Genomic DNA, 21,746 nt, shown 5'->3' on the forward strand with positions numbered 1-21,746 from the left:
TTAAATGTTTATTTTGCTGTTAAATGGAAAAAAATTAGTTTGAACGTTGACAGAAAGGATCTTCATCATCCCTTGAATTTTAACAGCAAAAGTATCAAGTATCAAATAAGGTCAATTAATGAGAGGTTTTTGCAAGTCGCGCGGGCGGGCGGGAGGAGTGCTCTTTTAGTGAACGAAACTTACCTTGCAAAACCAAGTGGATATTCTTTCTATGATAAAGAAGTACGGAAGTAATCAAATTTGTCGAATTTGTCAAGAAATTACTAAAAACTGCCCAACAAGCCATCTTTGTACATTTTTGTTTTATTTTTATGTTTTGATGATTTCGACAGACGATTCGTGATTCGAATAAAAAATGTTCGATCGTTCGACTAATATCGTTCGATTTTATTAAGACACCATTTACACTAGAATAACTAGAAGGAAAAAAAAAGAGCGATGCGCGGCGGGCGGGCGGCGGGTGTTGTGCCGCCGTGGATTATGTGGTGTGTTTGGGGCATTAAGGCTCTTACGACCCTGTCTCTATAGCGGCTTTATTAGAGGGATTTTTAGAGTGTCTCTTATTTTGCTAGCAACTTGCGAATTGGGGTGGAGTCTGGATCGCTTCGCAACCCTTATACAATTATGAGGGGGGTTTCGGCTCATAATTCGGTTGAAAACAAGAAGTCGTGGTTGGGGGCGCCGTCTTTCGAAGGATGTCGTGGTTGGGGGCGCCGACTCTCGAGAGTCGTCGTGGGTGGGAGCGGCGTCCTTCGAAGGTCGTCGTGGGACAGGTGGTCGTGGCACAGGACGTCGTGGGAGCCTCTCTTTCAATTTTTTCTGGTCTTCTATTTCTCAATATTTTCTAGCTGGTCCTTAAAATATCACTTAATATACCCACGCCGCCATTCGAGAGCCACCGAACAGTGCGGCGACCTTCGAGAGTCGTGGTTGGGGACGGCGAACAGTGCGGCGACCTTCGAGGGTCGTGGTTGGGGGCGGCGAACAGTGCGGCGACCTTCGAGAGTCGTGGTTGGGGGCGGTGAACAGTCCGGCGACCTTCGAGAGTCGTGGTTGGGGACGGCGAACAGTGCGTTATTGGGTTGGAGGCTAAAGTCTAAATCTTTAGAAAATGAAAATGAAAAAAAATGAAATCAACAGTAAAACTTATATGCTTGTTTTTTTCCTTTCTTTTTTTACATAGACAGACAGATAGATATAGTGTGTTAAAAATGAACCTTGACAAAGAAAGCATCCTGGCCAATCTGGCTAAAATTTCTCGTGTTTGATAAAGAATTAGGAAAACCTGAAAAAAACCTACAGCTTCCTATAGTGTAGACTACGATGAGTCAGTTCAATCACTGCAAAATAAGTTTACCAATATTGGACAAAAAAATTTCTTCCTGTAAGGTATGTTTAACCAATTGAGGTATAAGCCCGAAGGCTAGAATTTCAATCTCTTCACAATTTGGATGGGTGGGTGGTCCATCAACTCTAATGACGTGTGATTCACTGATCGCCTTAGTGATAATAAACACCGCGTAAATTATAAGGCTTGCTTCACTTTTCTTGCCTGAGAAAGGCTAAAAATTCAATTCTAGCCCTTTTGGCTTATACTTAATTGGTTTTAACAACAACTCTCGAAGGTCGCCACTCCCAACCACGACCCTCGAAGGTCGCCGCACTGTTCGCCGTCCCCAACCACGACCCTCGAAGGTCGCCGCACAGTTCGCCGTCCCCAACCACGACCCTCGAAGGTCGCCGCACTGTTCGCCGTCCTCAACCACGACCCTCGAAGGTCGCCGCACTGTTCGCCGTCCCCAACCACGACTCTCGAAGGTCGCCGCACTGTTCGCCGTCCCCAACCACGACTCTCGAAGGTCGCTGGACTGTTCGCCGTCCCCAACCACGACTCTCGAAGGTCGCCACACTGTTCGGTGGCTCTCGAATGGCGGCGTGGGTATATTAAGTGATATTTTAAGGACCAGCTAGAAAATATTGAGAAATTGAAGACCAGAAAAAATTGAAAGAGAGGCTCCCACGACGTCCTGTGCTACGACCACCTGTCCCACGACGACCTTCGAAGGACGCCGCTCCCACCCACGACGACTCTCGAGAGTCGGCGCCCCCAACCACGACATCCTTCGAAAGACGGCGCCCCCAACCACGACTTCTTGTTTTCAACCGAATTATGAGCCGAAACCCCCCTCATATAATACGGCTAGTTTCGGCCTTGGCGATCCAGCTGCAAGGGCGCACAGAGGCGCACAGTATTATATTTTTTTCATAATGGTAGCACAAGCCGCGGTGAACAACTGGGAATTTTTTGAACAAAACGATAGTCACAGGTTTTTCTGCTGAATAATCTTCTGAGTCTTTTTTAATATAGTGCAGAGTTTGCACTTTTCGAACTATGAAATATGAGTGTTGTTAATGGTACTTGAATTCCACCGAACAGAGCTTCAAACTGGAAAGGAAATGGCAAGCAAAAGTGATAGCTGTAAGAGAGAATTTTTTTTACATTTTTTATATTTATATAGACTAACAACAAATTTGCTTTCATAACTCCACCAAGTTTATCAATCATACTTTCTGTCATAACATGTCACAATAACTTTCACTAATAGTGGGCTCTTTTTAACTTTTTGTTTTCATTCAAAATAACCAGACGCTGATTGGAGAATTATAACGCACGCCTGCCGCCTAGCCGCCTAACCACCTATAAACCGCTTATCATCTGATGGGATTTACAAATAACAAGTGTGTAACTTGCGGTGCGAGTGGCGTCGAACGGTCCATCGTTTTACCACTAATTTGGTCTGAATTAGAATTAGCTCTCCTGCACCCAGTATATCCATGGATCTGATTCCGGGGTTCATCTGGGATAGATTTAAGGTGTGTGTCCAGGGCTCTTTTGAATTTATCGATAGAAATGTTTTTGAGGTTTCTGATGCTCTTTGGCATAGCATTAAAAAGTTTTGCACCTTGCACTGCAAGTGTGCTGTCTCTAAATTTTGATGTTTGGTTCTTTGGAATTGACAGTGTACACATCCGGCCCAGCCGGGGGGGTTTTCAGTGGTTTTGATACCATTTACAGTAGGTACAATTTTTTCCATCACCTTCCAGACATACATTATTCTGTAGCGTTCTCTTCGCCTTTGAAGTGAGTAAATTTTTGTCTGTTTTAGACACTCCCAATAATTGTTTGGGGTGCCATTTATCTTTTGTAAGAAGGACTTTTGAATATCTTCAAGTCTCTGAATGAGACCAACTGCATTTGGGCTCCACAGAACGGAGCAATATTCTAATATTGGTATCACCAATGAATAGTACGATCATACAATTTAAAGATCGTGAAGAAAAAGTTCTCAGGATCCAAGATGTTAAAAGTTTTTAGCCTTTTCGATTTGTAGTAATTTGCTTCTGAAATGTGCAATTACTGTCCATCAGGATTCCTAGGTCTTTCACAACATCTTTGTTTTCAATCTCAACACCAGACGGTGATACGCCGTTCATTAACTCACAAATCAAATGACTTTGGAGCAGCCCTCGAATTTCAGGTCGGCATTCGGCAGTGCCGACCTAAAAGCCGACCAAAGAGTGCGTATGGTCGGCAGTTCATTGCCGACCATATTCATTGATTCTCTCGGCAGCCGACCATAAGTTATCTTTTAGGTCAGCAAAGCCGACCTTAACAGCAAAATAATAAGAACCATATCGCACTCAAATAATAACCATATCGCACTCAAATAAAAAAAACAAACATTGCCGTAGCCTTTAAACATTTTGCCGACCTAAAATATAGCTCAGATTGGCATTGCCGACCTAAAAACAAGCTTAGGTCGGCAAAATTTTGATTTTTGATCTTCGAAAATACATGCCTTGGGAAATATTTAATAATTGTTTTGATGGCAATATGCTGAAATACGATGAGAATAATATATTATTCATATTTGTGATTTTCATTGTTTCATCAAATTTTAAGCCAAAATGGGCCATTTATTGACCTTTCAAGAACCAATATCTTTCCAGCACATTCACAAAACCCCATGATGTTATATATCATTGAAAGCAAAATTTTTCATAGATTCTGAATATCTAATTCTTAAAATTCACAATTTTGTTGGGTGAGAGCTATAGTGCTTTAAGTCAGGGATTTTTCTAAGCACTTTTTTACTACCGTATACCGGCAAAAATACTCAATCCAAGATTGAGTTATGAAACTCAATCAGAAATATAAAAAAAAAAATTTACAAGAAAAAAGTTTCAAAGCAGTTTTCTCAGAAACGCCAATTATTTGTTTTTAATCAGTATAGAGTAAAGACAAGAGAATGGAAAAAAATGTGTTCTCTCGTAATGTTTCTTGGTACGCGGTCACGTCATAAATTCGATGTGTTTCATTGTTTTCATCAGAGAATTCATTCATTGCTATGTTTCACAAACTTTTTTGTTTTTCACTAGACCCTTTTATCTATGTATCCGGTGTTTACCAAAAATAAATTCTTGAGGGTGAGATAATTATTGATCTTTTCAAGGTAGAAAAAATTAGAGAGAGAGATAGTCTCGTTCAGTTTGACGCTACAGCCTGATTGAATTATAGCTTCGGCGTGAAAAACAGTAGGGTGTTTTTTATGCGAGGATGAATTATAGCTTGAATTTTAGATTTAGCTACCCAAAAAGATTTCCTAACTCATAAGAAAACACCTATTTTGCTACTTCTTTCATTCGTTTATCTATTGCTTTATCTACTTGCCACTTTGCTACTTTATTCATTCGTTTATCTATTGCTTTATCAACTCGCTACTTCTCTACTTTATTCATTCGTCTATCTATTTACTTTATCATCTCGGTTACTTTATTCGCTCGTTTATCTATCGCTTTATCATCTCGCCACTTCGCTACTTTATTCATTCGTTTATCTATTGCTTTTTATACTCGCTACTTCGCTAATATATTCGCTCGTTTATCTATTGCTCTGTATACTCGCTACCGCAACTTTCTTCATTCGTTTATCTATTGCTTTATCTACTTGTTACTTCAAAACTTCAATATACTTTGCTTTGTCTATAACCTCTTACTTCGCTTTTCTAGAGAAATGAACAGAAGATACTTTTGCATTTTCTTCCAAATAACATCGTAAAATACTAAAAATGTTTCGCAAACAATGTAAAGATTTCGCCTGCGGCGCTCCTTTTTTACCTCGCTTCTCTAGGAAAAATTGCAAAGCTCCTTCGCTACTTTAAAATTCACTCGTTTATCTATTACTTTATCAACTCGGTTACTTTATTCGCTCGTTTCTATCGCTTAAAATTTATAATTCGAACCCTGGGTGTAAAATGGGCCAAAATCTTTCTATTTTTACTTAAGCGGCGTTAATGTTTTCACTTTCTGTTCTTGTTTAAAGCAATCCAGGGCCAAATTTGGAGTAAAAATTTTCTAAGGGGGCTCCACCCCCTAGAACCCCCGCTGGCGGGCTTAGAGCGCCCCCCAGACCCCCTGCTCTAAATCAATCAATTTTTACGCATCTTAAACTCAATCTAATTATACAAAAACGGTAGTAGCTCAAAGTGCTTGAAAAAATCCCTGTTTAAGTAGTTTTTTCAACAGCTGGGACTGTGAGTGGAGAGAACGAAGATGTTTTTGAATAATTTGACTGGTCGAAATATCTCAGCCTTAATGGACAAAAGGGAACCTAACCTAAGGAAACCAAACAGAAAATGGAGAACAGAAAATATAAAATGCAAACACCAATTCTTGAACTTAAAGCAACTTAAAATGTAACAAAACCAAAAAGAACCGAAATAAAACGACAGTAAATTAAACTTTAGTAAAACGCACCTCTCACACACAAGACACTCACTCACGTCTCTCAGTGTTGAACTAATTCCTATCTACAAAATTTACAGCTAATAAACATATCCTAATTTCCCTAGAGGAATTACAAATGATATATAAAACGTATAAAACGCAATTTGGGGATACAAAAGACACTTAAAACAAAAGGGACACTAAACAAAAGAGGACTCAAGAGACACATGAAAACTAAAAGAATCTACAGGGAATACTAATTAAAACACAGAAACATTAACAACACGGCCAATCAAATGTTCATAACGATGGAGCACTCTCTCTCCATCAACATATGGCTCCCCTCAAGATTTTCCAAATCTTGATCTATAATTTCGTTGGCTCTTCGGTGGGGAATCTTTTACCATACTTGGTTGATCTTTCTCGATTTGATCACAAACTTTCGAACATTGGGTGTTACGTCACTTCGTCAGGGCGGATCAATTTGCCAGGGTGGGACATCAGGGTCTGGATCTGTATTAATATCGGATGGATCGTCAATGCGATGTTGCCAGGTTTGGGACGACCAGCTTCTCTTCTTTGAATAGGACGATACTTCACTTACTTTCGAAACATTAACAAATGGCGTTTCAGATTTCATACAATCTTTTTGAACGTGCGACTGGCGATCAGAATCAGGCGTAATACAAACAGATTCATTTTCAACAAAATCGATCGAACTTTCAGACTCCTTTTCAGAATCACGTTCAACAAAGATTGACTTCTCAACAATTAATGATCTTTTCACACTAAACTCATGAAGTGATGTAGGATGACTCAAATTACATATATCACAAACTTTTGAGCTCTTACAATCAACAGACACATGACCTTTCTGAAGACAACCAAAACATAACCTTTCCCTCATGATAAAATTGTACTTTTGCCTAAAGGTTTTGTTCTTATAAAATGAAGATTTTTCCAAGTCAAAAACAGAAGGTCTCGAACCAATGTCAGATTTTCCAGAACTAGGCTTTACAAAAACAGATTTTCTAACATGCTTTGGCTTAGATGCAGTAAAACAAGATGGAAAATTGGTACTATGGTTATAAGCAGAATTATATAACATAAATATTTTTCAAAGCTTTCAACTCAGATGACACATGACATAACAACCTTTCAAGTGATTTAATCTTGCCAAATATTTCAGCATGAAATTTTCCATGGGCAGACATGACAGATAAAAATTTGTGGAACAAGGATGGTATAATGTTCTTATAAACGATGACAAAATTTCAGGCGAAAACCTAACCTAGCTGGATTTTCAACACTTAAGTGATTAACATCCAGAAACCAAAATTGTATTATTGTTATTATATATGATGTTCAATATAAAATCTAGGTGGATTTTCACACTTAAGTGATTAACATCCAAAATTCTTAATAAAAGTTATGTTATGACAACTATATGGCAATCAACACTCAAAACCGTGCGAACTAAAAGATAATTAACATAAAACTCTTCTCAGGATGAGAAAAAGGAGAAATAGCTATAATAAAAACCAATAAAACAAATCTCAGAAGAGACAAAACAATTTCAAAACACTCTCCCTATGGGGAGACTAAACAATGAACAATCAAAATTCTAGTTGGTGACGGACCAAAAAATGCAAAAAATGATCAAACTTCAAATTTCTTTTCAAGCGAAGATCAAACCGATCCCAAAATGCAAAATGAATAAAAATTAAAAAGTCAAAAAAAAAAAAAAACGAAACAAAAATCTCGAACAAACCAAAGTCGCTTTACTGAGTTACAACGCGTGTTCACACAGGAACAAAGCAATTCTCGCTCTCTGAAGAATAATTTGGCCACAAAATGCTTGTGCTAAAGACAAGACTTCACAATGGTTTCCAACCAATGGAAACCCCACGGCAACACGTCTATTGCACGGAACAAACGACACTACGTCTAGTGTGCGAACAACGATACCACGTTAGTATACGGACTCAAAACTCAGCTCAAAAAAGTGACAGGAAGTTCAAAGAAATAAAAATCAAAAATTATCGACAAAAAATGCAAAATATCTCAAAAACGGCAAGCGAAAAATCTGGAAACAAAATTCAAAAAAATCTAAAGTCAAAAGAAAGTCTCAAACATATGAGAAAAACAAAAAATCAAAATCAGAAAATCAAAAAAAAAAATTCAAAACACTCTAGCACACGCAAGAGGAGTTCAACACTTTCACACACGCACTACTCAAACATATGAATAGGAGACAGAAATGCAGATGGAAAAAGAAATACAGATACTAGTTTAATTTACTTGTGAGTGGAGAGAACGAAGATGTTTTTGAATAATTTGACTGGTCGAAATATCTCAGCCTTAATGGACAAAAGGGAACCTAACCTAAGGAAACCAAACAGAAAATGGAGAACAGAAAATATAAAATGCAAACACCAATTCTTGAACTTAAAGCAACTTAAAATGTAACAAAACCAAAAAGAACCGAAATAAAACGACAGTAAATTAAACTTTAGTAAAACGCACCTCTCACACACAAGACACTCACTCACGTCTCTCAGTGTTGAACTAATTCCTATCTACAAAATTTACAGCTAATAAACATATCCTAATTTCCCTAGAGGAATTACAAATGATATATAAAACGCAATTTGGGGATACAAAAGACACTTAAAACAAAAGGGACACTAAACAAAAGAGGACTCAAGAGACACATGAAAACTAAAAGAATCTACAGGGAATACTAATTAAAACACAGAAACATTAACAACACGGCCAATCAAATGTTCATAACGATGGAGCACTCTCTCTCCATCAACAGGGACGGGCTTTTTGCTTATTGCTATGTTAAGTTTTTAGCCTTTTCGATTTGTAGTAATTTGCTTCTGAAATGTGCAATTACTGTCCATCAGGATTCCTAGGTCTTTCACAACATCTTTGTTTTCAATCTCAACACCAGGCGGTGATACGCCGTTCATTAACTCACAAATCAAATGACTTTGGAGCAGCCCTCGAATTTCAGGTCGGCATTCGGCAGTGCCGACCTAAAAGCCGACCAAAGAGTGCGTATGGTCGGCAGTCATTGCCGACATCTCATTGATTCTCTCGCGCGACCATAATTATCTTTAGGTCAGCAAAGCCGACCTTAAAGCAAAATAATAGAACCATATGCACTCAATAATACCTATCGCCTCAAATAAAAAAACAAACATTGCCGTAGCTTTAACTTTTTCCGACTAACATATAGCTCAGCTTGCATTGCCGACTAAAAACAGCTTAGGTCGGCACAATTTGCCGGCTTCGGCGGATTGGTGGCACTTACGTGCCGACTTACTTTTACTTGAATTTCGAGGGCTGTTGGAGGTTTGGTGAAATGGTGATCGAATTGCTGTCCCATGTTTTGTCAGATAGTCCCAAGTTAGAGCAGTTGACGGTATCTAGCCTTGTACTTTTTTGTTTTGGTCTAAAATTTTCAGGAGTAGTTAGTAGATTCTTCTATTATCGACACTCCTTCTTTAATCCCTACATGGCTGTACGCTGGTCTTCAAAACAAAAATCAAATATAAACAAATATATACATCATATCATGAACAATGACCTTATCTGAGGGAACAATACCAAAAAATTGGAAGATGGTACATGTGACTCCAATTTATAAAAACAAGGGTGCCCAAAGCCTTGCGATAAATTATAGACCTGTTATTTTGACTTCAGTAGTCTGTAAGTTAATGGAATCATTTATAAGAAAGCACATTATGAAGCATCTAACTGGCAAAAAGCTTCTAACCAACAAGCAATATGGTTTCATTAGTCGCCGCCGCACCGTCACACAACTCCTAAATTATTTGGACGAGTACTGTGAAAGTATAGCTAATGGAAGTGTCATTGACACTATACCTTATCAGGGAAAACTTCGTCAGGGAAAAGTGACGAAATTTTGGCAAAGTGACAAATATTTTTCCCGACGAAAACTTTCCCCGGCCTTAGTGTGTTTACCAACTACCAGCAAGTGACGAATATTTTTCCCCGACGAAAATTTTCCCCGACAAAGTTTTCCCCGATAAGGTATTTCGATTTTGTAAAAGCTTTTGATACTGTTCCCTATCGCCGTCTACTTAAAAAACTTAAATGATATGGAATACCTGGAAACATCTTGAGTGGCATCCCCAAGGAAGTGTTTTGGGACCACTTCTCTTTGTTATCTACATCAACGACCTGTCTCCCTGACAATGTGCTGTCTTCAATTCTCCTATTTGCTGATGACGTGAAGATTTTCAGAGAAGTCAACGCGATTGAGGACTCATGGGCTATCCAACAAGACATTCACAAACTTGAAAAGTGTTCAAATGACTGGCTATTAAGATTTCACCCAGATAAGTGCCACGTTCTCACTCTCGGTAAATATTGGAATATTGTCCACGCGCACCCTTATTCACTTAGAGGTGAACAACTTGAACATGTTTTTGTTGAAAAAGATATTGGTGTTCTGATAGAATCTGACTTATCCTTTGAAGAACATATATCAAAACAAGTGAAAAAAGCAAATTTCATTCTAGGAGTCATCAGAAGAGGTTTCAAAGACCTAAGCCTTAAAACTTTTTTTCACTCTGAACACAACCTTTGTCTTGCCTCATCTTGAGTACAGTATGCCCAATCTGTATGGTCACCAAAACTACGTAAGGACACCAGCTTAATTGAGGGCGTTCAACAACGTGCCACTAGGATGGTCAGAAGTTTAAGTAATCTGCCATACAAGCAGCGCCTAGAAAAACTTGACTTGCCTTCTCTCAAATTCAGAAGACACTTCAGAGACATGGTTCAGATCTACAAACACTTGCATTTCTACGATAAGGGCACCACAGTTGGAAAGTTTAGACTTCAAACTAGCAGACAATGGATTCAGAGGTGTCTAGACCAAGTCGTTTTATTATCGATGTGTGACAGCATGGAACCAGCTACCAAAGAAAACAGACCGTTAATGCTACTAGCATCAAAGCGTTCAAGAAAGAACTAACCAAGGCATATGGAACATCCATTGTGCTACGAATCAAGATCTTTGTAATCGAAGATGATAAATTGGTTTAGAGGCCCTTGTGTGCCTGGACTGTAAATCTCCCTAAATAATTAAATAAAAAACATATCAAAGTTACCAATCAATCAGTAAATTGCATCACGTCACAGAATGCCGATGAAGTCACATTTTCTTGAAAAGAAAACTTTAAAAATGTGGACATCACTAAAAACTAATTAGAAACCATTTTCTACGAAGATATCAAAAGCAAAACCAATTTTTGCACACAAGGAATTTTTTAGTAGACCTTTTTACTGTGAACCAAAATTGATAAAAAGAACCTAAAAGTTTGAATTTATGTGTCGTGTAAAATTACTCCTCAGGCTGATTTTTCTTTTTGAAAGAATTTTGCAATGTTTACTGAACTTTTATTTTGATGGATGAACTTGTTTGATAAGGATAATAAGAACAATTTCATTAATTCAAGGTTTGTTTTGATTTTTTTGCAGAAATGGCATCGAGATTTAAGGTGGGGTGTGGATAATAGACGAATTTACGGTACTAGACTGTCATGTTGGATAATTAAAAAATCCAGCACCAAAACAATGATAAGAAAAATATCAGTGCCCACTTTATGCATCATTAATGTGTCATTGTATCAGTGCTTAAGTTTTTAATTATTCAACATGACATTCTGACTAGCAAAAGGTCTTTCATTAACATGAAAGTTTTTGGACCTACCTCGAGATCTGGGTACCCCAGTGGAGTTCCTTTAATTTAACCCATGTTTTCCGTTTGTCCGTTCGTCTGTTACCAGCTTTTCTCGGGATTGGCTCATTACTTTTTTTTCCGGCCAAAAATGCCGGAAATATGCCGGAAAAACGAGTTTTTTTGGCATTTTCTCGAGATTTTATCATTAGTTTTTTCGGATTTTTTGCTCAAAGATGCGAATAAACAATGCCCAAAACATGACCTACTGTAGTCCGATTTTTTAGAAAAAATTTCTTCCGGCCAAAAATGCCAGAAACATGCCGGAAATCACTGTTTTTCTGGATTTTCATTAGACTTTTTCCTTATGATGGCATTCAAAAATTGCGTGAGGTTTTCAAAAACAGCAAAAAAAAAGAAATTTGAATATCCTTTTTAAAAATAACTCTTTTCAAACGAAACTTCACAATATTGGTTCTAAAGGTGATATAAGTAGGTTGAAAAATGTTTTTTTGTAAAATGGGCCAAAACTGTGACACAAATCAAGAAAAACACTATGTTGATAAAACAGCAGCCACAAATTTGTTCAATGAGTAAAAATCATTTTTTTCAGATGAAACTCGTAGCAAAAGGGTTTATCCACAAAATATCAAAAATGGAACCAAAATCATTGGGTCACTGGGCTAGAATTGCGGCTCAAAGTTGACGATTTTTTCATATATGCTTTGATTGAAGCCACATTTTAAGCCCATTGAAAACCCTGCAGCCACAAATTAAACCCATAAGTATCTTTATAAGACATTAAACTACCAAATTCAAGAAAAATGGTTAAAAAATATTGAAGTCTTAAAGCCGGACAGCACACATGAGCCAACCCTAAAAATGCCAACTAATACTTATATGTAACAGCTCAGAAGGGTTTATGTACAAAAAATGGTATTTGCAGCCACAAAATGTACACTTTTTCTTAAAATAACACTGTATTGTGTCAGATTGTGTTTGTTTTGCATCAGGCTTTGCATATTCATATTTCGAAAACAAAACCCAACCTGGAATTTGTAAATTGATAAATTAGTGATTGAAGCCACATTTTAAGCTGTTTTAAGCCCATTGAAAACCCTGCAGCCACAAATTAAACCCATAAGTATCTTTATCAGACCTCAAACTACCAATTCCAAGAAAAACGGTTAAAAAATATTGAAGTCTTAAAGCAGGACAGCACATATAAGCCAACCCGTTGAGTGAGCCACATGACATACAGCCACAAAACCTGCCCCCACTTTGCCATCTTATATTTCAAGACTGAATCACTCAACTTCAAAGGGAGCCACATTTTTGGAAAACTTTATAGAATTTTGTACTACACAGCAGCCACAAGAATATCAACGCTGTGGGCTAAAAAGTGGCTGTGATTGAAAACCTCACTTTTTGGGGTTCTATTTTTGAATGCAATCTTATAATTGGTTGTTTTTTCATTCAAAAACATTATTAATAGCAATGCCCACCATCAAGTTGTCAGTTGTTTCAGTTGTCAATAAAATTGATTTTTGTTTTGAACCCGGCACTATTTAAAAATCGCCTGAACAACTTATTTTCGTCGGAAAGACAGTATTTTTTTAATTTCTCGAGCTGTACTTTATATTTTTTTATGAAATTTTGCACACTGATGCAATATGACAATACCTAAAATGTGGCAGAGCCCGATTTTCGAAAAACATTTTTTCTGGCCGAAAATGCTGGAAATATGCCAGAAAAACTGGTTTTTTGACATTTACTCGAATTTTCATCCTTAGTTTTTCTGATTTTTTGCAGAAAAATGCGTATTTGCAATGCTCAAAACATGGCCGAGTTCGATTTTTGAGAAAAAAAATTTTCCGGTTGAAAATGCCGGAAATCGTCGTTTTTGCACATTTTCATTGATTTTTTCCTTGTATTTCTATGTTTTTCACACAAAAACATTATTGATAACAATGCTCACCATCAAGCATGATTCAATTGTCAATAAAACTGATTTTGCGACCAGAACTTTCTATTTATTTTTTCCCTACAACCCTTCCCAACAATAATCAATGATGAATTTATTGCGTTATGCATATATTTTCTGACAGATTTTTTTCATTTTTCTTCTCGCATTGCTATCTAACTTTCATTATCAGGTAGGTCTATAAGTATTTTCAGTGGTGTCCTCTACTTTGTGCGCCTAACTCCCGAGACTGCAAGTAAAGTGAACTGATTGCCTTATACTTTCCTCCAAAATTCTCTAGCGAGAAAAATAATGAGTCTGAACTTGCGCGTACAGCAAACTTGAGTTCTACTAAAAAGTCTTATTTCAGCAGGCGAGCCTTGGAATTTCTTTTGATACATTCTATAAAAGAAATCAAAAGACCTAGACAACCAATTACTGATAAATTCTCCTGTTTTTCTTTATATCACCATCTCTACCTGGGATATCATCTGCCTGGCAAGTTAAGAGAAAGTTAAAGATGTCATGCTTTATTAGAAAGGATGCGTGCTTCGTATGCTGGCAGAAATAATTACCAAAAGAATTGCTCAATCTTTGCGTTGGGCAGGAGTAGAAGAAAGTTGTTCTTTTGCTCAAAAAATAGTTTGTTGTGTAAACAAAATGGTAGATATGTTTATATGATGTCCTTTTAATAATGGATTATTATTTTCTTTAGACCAGACATTTGGGAGTTTCAGCTTGGTCAATGGAGTGATGGTCAAGATCAGTGATAAATATCTTGCACCGCCAAAGGTACGCTTTATTTTAATAATTCCAAATCTTTTAAGATCTAAACTGCTATGTACTTGAGTAGAATAGATTGTTTTCACAACCATCGAAAAGAAAGACTGAGATATTATAAAAGCTATACGTTATTTTACTATTATGGAGAGGTCAATCTGGCAACCTTTCCTCTCCTATTTCTTTATTGAATTTCTTACCCTTTTGATATTTTAAGATCAAGTTCAGTATGTTACAACACTAATCCTTTATAGATAACATTACCTGAGCACTTCAGAGAGATTGACCCTACTGAACTTCTACAGCTACAGGTGAGAGACTTTCATTTTGAATACATAATCATGGTTTTAGCTCCACTCCCCCCAGATTTATAAAAATGAACCTATGCCTAGTCGTTAGTTGGAAGCTAAGATTCAGTAATCTGTGTGAGTTATTACCTGCTCGTCGGGGATAATGTTTGTCTCAATATAATCTGCAGTAGTGGAGACAAAAACGGTTATAATTTTTGACACAATTTGAACTAGATAGCGGCTTTTTGTGATCGTTGAAAAGATAATCAAAATGATCAAAATATTTTGTCATTTTGTTTCAGTATGATTTTACGAAAGAAAAGAATGCCATTTTACAAGCGGAAGATGAACGCGCCAATCAGTTAAGAATTCAGCAACAAAAGGAACTTGATGCCAAGGTATGAAAAGAAACAATATACTCACCATTTGCGATTGGTAATCACTATTCTTTGATTCCTTTTCGAGTAATATCTGAAGTATCAACACAGAACGGGTAAGAAAAATTTGTGAAGAGTCCGTGATTTTCTTTGTACAGATGCTCTCTAAGAGATAATGTAAATTGAGATTTGAAGTCATACCAAAATATTTTTAACCCAACGTCACAGTCTTGTCCGCCATATTTATCTCAACCTGGCGACGTCAGAAAAACAGAGGTCAATCTCTATAATTTAGATAAAAAATGACGAAATTTAAAACGACGTTACAGGGTTGAGACAATTTTTTTCCACTGTTTCGAATTTCGATCAGTCTATATTTGAGAGCTTCTGTGCCGAGAATCTCTTTCTGAGTTTCAAGTTTGATTTAAAACTTGTAATAGTATTGAGACAATATAGGTATTTTTTTTATGATGAGTTTGCGTTCCTATTTCTTGTAGTGTCGCACGTATGCGGTGTTGATTACATGTGAATGCTTCGATATTAATAGAATACTATTTTGACTACTCGTTACTAGTAGCAAGTTTCTGGTCAGCATTACTCTTAGAAGTAATTTTTTCGTTTTGATTTTCAGAAGAAACAAGAAGAAGAGGAAAGGCAGGAGCGAGAAAAAGAAGAAAAAGAACGTCTTCTTCTTCAACTACAACAGCTGGAAAAAGCAAAGGAAGAAAATCTTCCTTCTCAAGAGAATGATAACCAAACAGCTCGGCCTGTTACTACAGTCGAACAACCAAGCAGTAGTTATGTTGCCGATATACCTGCTCAAACAAAAGTTTCTCAGAGCACGTCTGCTTCTCCATTTGCCATCTTGACGCCTCTTGTGGTATCCAGCAATACCAGTCAACAGAACGCTGCATCTTTTTCTTACGTCAAACATGATAATTTCAACATGTTTGACCCGTTAGAATTCGATGCACAAAACGATAATCCTTTTGAATCTGTAGAGAGGGACACTTTGAATGAATTGGATGAATTAAGGAGTGTTTTGCAACCGGAAACTCAACCTGTCATCGAAACATCACCCTTCAAATCAGACGAGGGTCATACTTCTCACACCGAGTTTGAACTTAGCTCAGTATTTAACCAACCTTTACCTCAGCCAGTGACTACTGTAAACGAACTACCAACGGAAAATATTATCGCCATTACTGATATTGAGACTTCCACTTTTGTTTCTCCCTCTTACCCTGTCGACCACTTCGCCTCCATTCCACATCATACTTCTAAAGGAACGTTAAACTGGACAGGCTTTTCATCACCTCCTTCAACTCTCAATCAAAATATGAACCCTTTTGCATCCAATAATCCCTTTCAAGCGAACTTTCAAAGTCTTGATTCATCTCAAAATGATACACCGAGTCAGATGTCGTCCAAAACACCACCGCCAAGTTTACACTACGTTGATGGAGTACGAGCAAACATTGAAAATACGAACCTTGAAAATCAAGGGATGACGAATTTACAACGAGCGAAGTCTTTACCGAACCTCGATCAAGCGAATCAGCCAGGTCCTACTTTTGAATCTCCATCACCTTATACAATGGAAATGGAAAATGCACCGGTGGCCACAGATCGAATAGAGAATATCATGAAACAGTTCAACTTTCAACGGATGCCACAAACCTCATCTCCCAATAGTCAAGTACCAAAAGAAAACTCTATTGTAAACGATACTACTTCTAATACTTTCTACAGCACTAATTTATCAACAGACAGTGCAGTACAACAAAACTTATTTCCAACGTCCTACAATCAAGCGATTGCGATGCCAACCTCGTCGGCAAATAGTTTAATTTCTCAACCGGCAAATACGCAACAAGACTACATGAACTACCAACATCAGGTGTCTTTGGGAAGCGTTCAAACAAACCATCAAATGACACCAGATGCTACAGACTATAACGCGGGAGGACCTTTAATGGTACATTCCAGAATACCACTCCATAATAGTGGAACAAATTTAAATGCAAATACTGTTACGTCAGACTCTATAGTAAACTTATCGTCGAATACTGGAAACCCCATTCCTTCATCATATTCAGGACATCCACCATCAACTAATGTAGGCGCAGTTAATCGTGTTTATGCCGTTCCTACCTTTGGGAATGCTATTAGCAACTCACCAACAAATTATTCCCATATACCAGCCAACAATAATTTACAAAAAAATCTTCCTTACAAGGTAATTTTCCGTATTTCAATTTACAATCTTTAGAATTATTTTTGTATTTTAAGCATGCAATGGATTTCAAATCCCAACCCAGTTTTCCCGGTTTCTACAATCAATGCAAAATTCGTGGAAAGCCAATCGTACGGAAAGAAAGAGAAATGACAATGATATATGAACATCCCCGAGCTTTTTGAAGATTTGAACGGCCTACATCGAACATTAGAGAGTGTCAACTTTACTGTAGTGTAATTTTTATCACGTTTTTATTCCAATTCTGATTTTTGACGCACCTTATTATAATACTGTTGTTCATGTATCCGTTTCAATTGTCTTTAGAACGGCGAGGTAAATTCCTCTCAGCCTGTTATTCCTAAACCTCCACAAATGACTTTACCAAAACAAGGCGTACTACCTGACTTGACTGGATCTTTATCGACAAGTGAACGAAACTTTGCTGATCAATTGAGCTCAATGGGCTTTGATGGTCCTTGTGTTTCAAGAACTATCAAACGATTGGGAATGGACGAAAAAGAGGTAAAGCACACATCCACACGTGTAAACTCGTATCACTTTGTGGTTGCTACACTGTAACCAAAGACCAGCCACTGATATTAAACGTGTCCTTGTAAAACCAAACTTTGTGGATCTGGTGCTCGTTTCGTAAACCCTTTTTTATTAAGAAATATAAATTTAATTTGCTTGCAGTATTTTTAAGCTTCAAGGAGGGGCTGATTTATGATATGGTGACTATGTTTCATGCGGTATGAGGGTTGAGATACAAATTTCCTTTACATATTGTTGCTCTCAGTTTCTTATCTCGATTTCGTGTTTCGTTTAGGTTTTGGATTTTTTGGTTCTTGTAGAAGAAGTGAAAGATCAGTCCAAATGCAACGGAGAAGACGTGGAAATCGCTCTCCTTAATAATCAAAATGATAAAACTAAGGTATATAAACGTCCTCGAAAGAGGCACTTACGCCCATTGTAGTAAGTATGAGTATTTGCCGACTAAGGGGTGCCTTTTGAATCGTTATTTATTATCGTAGAAAATATCTAATATTTGCCTCACCTCTTGGACAGTGGTAGAGAATGCACTCTATTCGGCCACCTCCTGAAAAGTATTTTTGATTATGTTTATTCTTGATACATTTTCAGACCCTCCAATTTTTCAGAAGATTTTGTAATGTGTCAATATTTTTCTTGCCAAAAATTAGTTTGTTCCGACTCTCCAGGTTGGAGAAGTTCAATGTATGAGTTTGGGAGGTTTGCTACCTATAGTTTTATCAAATCAATTCATTTGTCCCTTTTCCATCAGGTCAAAACGTATCTAGAGATGGTGGCGACTTTCAAAGAACTCGGTTTTCAAACACTCAAAATTCACGAAGCGTTGAAAATGAACGATTGTGATCAACACAAATCATTGGACCATCTGACGAGGTAGCATTGTCTCTTCTTCATTGTGGTAGCATTGTCACCATGATTTTGCACTATGGTATTATTGTGGCTTTCGGCTAGTTTTATGGTTTAATGCTTTTCCTTTTTATCGGGTAGATTGCTCCATTTCTTATAGTTTCCAATTTTTTTATTCGAAAAATGAAAAGAAGTATTTATTGTTGTTCGATATTTTACCTCTAAAATCATATATATTATCGCTTGTTTTCAAAAGTCTCTCTTTTATTGCTTTTTTAAAGTTTGGGTCCTGAAATAATGATTTTAAACGCCGGTTGCTTTAGCTCGAAAATTATGATTTTTGGGTCAGACAATGAATATTTTAGTATGACATTGTCCAATGTCCGACCCTTGTTTCGAGTCCAGCTATTTTATTTGAGGATATCACTAAAGTCACATACTTGAGGCGCATAAATTATGAAAGATTCAATTTTTTTGAGGGATTACATTTCTTTAAATGAAAAATGAAGTGAATTTTGGTTTGTTATTTTAATGTGCATATTAGGTTTTTCTTAATGTATCACTGTCACAAGTAGATGATTCCTGTCCCACTTACTAGCTGACCACTTCTGAGCGCTATCTGGTTCATATGTACTAAGTAGTGTAGATTTTGCTAAATAGAGCGCCAAACTAAAGTAAATAGTAAACTTTACTTCCTTGTTACCGTCGTTTTTGCCAAACAAGTGTTCTCTTGCACGGAACCAAATTTAATCGGTCTCTCCTGTGAGGATAAAGAGTATCGCGCCGGGGCATTGATAAGGAATTTATGTAATTATCATCTTTTGTATTCAATTTTCATTTATTATGCTAGGGGATGCATTTATTGCATTTATCCATAATCTGGAAATCGGGCGGAAATATTCTAGAACGTTTGGTAATGGAATTAAAAAAAATTCCTTGATAAGGGTAGAAGAAGCTGATTTTCTGATTCTTTCAAATACAGCAGTAAAACTCCTGGCTCGTCGAAGATCTAAGGTTAACAGTCCATCTAATTTCTATTACGTCCATGGTTAGAGGGATACTATAGCCGGGCGTTTATAAACTTACGTCATGTAATATGTAGCATTACTGCAATGAAACCATTTCAATATTTTTTCCCTTTAGGTAAATTGTTTATCTTTTTGTACAGAATATTTTTGTTTTTCATAATTATTAAATGATAAAGAATTTTCTTTTTATTAGTCAGACCTGGTGACTCTCCCAATCAGTTCTATGATTTTTTTCTTACATAATTGTTCCCGTTTCATATCAGACACATATTTCATATTAGCCAAATATTGAATAAAAATATCGAATTCATGGATAAAATGAAAAATTAAACATACAATTCTCAAAACCTTGGAAAAATTACCAAATTTTGAAAAATTTGGCAGTCTGCAAAGAAATGAAAATAAAAATGTATTACCAAAATCAATTTTATTTTTATTTCGATTTTTGGAGTTTTAGGGTCGGTCGGGCCAGTAAAACAACTAATCAAATTGGTCTCGCCTAATATAAACAAAAAGATGTTTTTCTTGTCCTTTTTTCATCAATCTAGCCTGGATATCCAAGCTCAAAATTTTAGAAAAAACAAAATTTACCTCAACATACAAAGTTCTAAAATTATAGAGCTTGGTCTCCTAGAGAATGAAAGTGCAAACCCATGTTTCCAAAACTTTCCTAGCCAACTCAGGGTAGCAAAACAGAACTTAATAAAAGCAGCCTTACAAGATCTAAAACCATTTAAAACATCCAAAGATTACACCAGAGTCCATGAACTAGTTTGCATGCATTATCATGACCAACCATCATCAGACCATGTTTTCTTAGAAAATGAACTTGCCTCTGTTTTCTTCTTATTCATGTTTTCATGTAACAGAAAGCTCTATCTTCGCTAGCAAGAGGACTATCGTATTTTTGCTTCAGAATTGGTCCTTACGGCTTGAGCGAAGTGAGCGCAATCTCATTTGGAGAATGCAAATCGCTCTACGGAGACTTGGCTGTAAACCAGAACATAAAATATTAAAAACTAGACTGTGAAAAAGTTTACAGCCTGGATATCCAGGCTATGCGATCAATCTTGCTACACATCCGTGCCAATTCAATGAGAAAAAGCTTGTAAATTAATATTGATGAGTAAGCAAACGATATCACTGTTATTTAAAATAAAACGTTTTCGTCCGTCTCTTCGATTTTCTGCATAAAAGGTGAAGATGTTTTTTCAGGGAATTTTTTTTGGGCCGTAAAAATCGGATTTTTTTATTTGGGGAAATTCTTTTATATTAATTATACCATTTTTAGGGAAAAAGAGCATTTTTTTGCGATTGGCTTGATATTTTTTCGAATTTTTTGCACAATGATATAAAATGGTAATGTTTACAATATGTATGATGGAGCCCAATTTTCGAAAACAATTTTTTTTTGGGAAAATTTGGGCCAAAAAGTGCCTAAAATGTTTCTCCATTATTTTTCGTTAAAAAGATGGCGAGTTATCTTTACAGGAAAGAAAGGATTGTTTTTGTTGGTGCCCAACGCTTAGCATGACGGTTGATTTTCAAAAAAATCGTTTTATATGGGGCCCCTTATCTCTAAAACATCGGAAAGTAGCATTAGTAGTAGTAAAGTTTCATCATGTTTTCAAGCTTACACATCTCTATGCTATGCTTTTGTTTATTTTTTTTTCATTCGAACATTTTCATCTTCATTCGGTATATTTCGGACTACCTCTGGTAGGTCTATTCAGCAGTAGTAGGGGAAAATTGTTCATTTTTTCGAGGTCGCTCGATCTTTTGAGTCAAAGCACGTGTTATGTTATACATTTTTGGAATGCTTAGGGGGACGGGGTGTAGAGGAATCAAAATACCTTATCGGGGAAAACTTCGTTGGGGGAAAGTGACAAAACTTTGGCCAAGTGACGAATATTTTTCCGCCCGACGAAAATTTTCCCCGGCCTTAATGCGTTTACCAACTACCAGCAAGTGACGAATATTGAATAGCGATTTTTACAAGTTTTGGCGTTATTTATTGCCCTAATTGGCGTAAGCCCAAAATTAGACTGTGGCGTAATAACGGCCGGCGTTGAATTAGGGCCGGCGTAAAAAGGGCCGATAAGGTAGATCCACAACGTTGCGAAATTTCGCACTTTTTTGCGCTGTCATATTTTGAAGCACTGCAAAAT

The 21,746-nt window shown here is 36.9% G+C and overlaps 1 protein-coding gene across 2 annotated transcripts; it reads left to right on the plus strand.

Annotated features, from left to right (window-relative positions):
* The first annotated feature begins 2,283 nt into the window (after positions 1-2,283).
* LOC136800675 (ubiquitin-associated protein 1-like) lies at positions 2,284-18,801 on the plus strand. Of its 2 annotated transcripts, none has more exons than XM_067057327.1 (8): positions 2,284-2,479; positions 14,185-14,261; positions 14,504-14,560; positions 14,842-14,937; positions 15,548-17,155; positions 17,480-17,677; positions 17,982-18,086; positions 18,456-18,801. In XM_067057327.1, the coding sequence occupies exons 1-8, from the start codon at positions 2,413-2,415 to the stop codon at positions 18,579-18,581; spliced, it is 2,334 nt and encodes a 777-aa protein (XP_066913428.1). In that variant the 5' UTR covers positions 2,284-2,412; the 3' UTR covers positions 18,582-18,801. The 2 variants fall into 2 exon arrangements, with proteins under 2 accessions (XP_066913428.1, XP_066913429.1); XM_067057328.1 differs by lacking the exon at positions 2,284-2,479 and adding an exon at positions 11,242-11,285 and having other exon boundaries at positions 18,456-18,729.
* Positions 18,802-21,746: the final 2,945 nt, after the last annotated feature.

This window comes from Clytia hemisphaerica, unplaced genomic scaffold (genome assembly GCF_902728285.1).
Source record: "Clytia hemisphaerica strain Z4C2 unplaced genomic scaffold, Clytia hemisphaerica genome assembly, whole genome shotgun sequence".
In the NCBI taxonomy this organism is placed as follows: Eukaryota; Metazoa; Cnidaria; class Hydrozoa; order Leptothecata; family Clytiidae; genus Clytia; species Clytia hemisphaerica.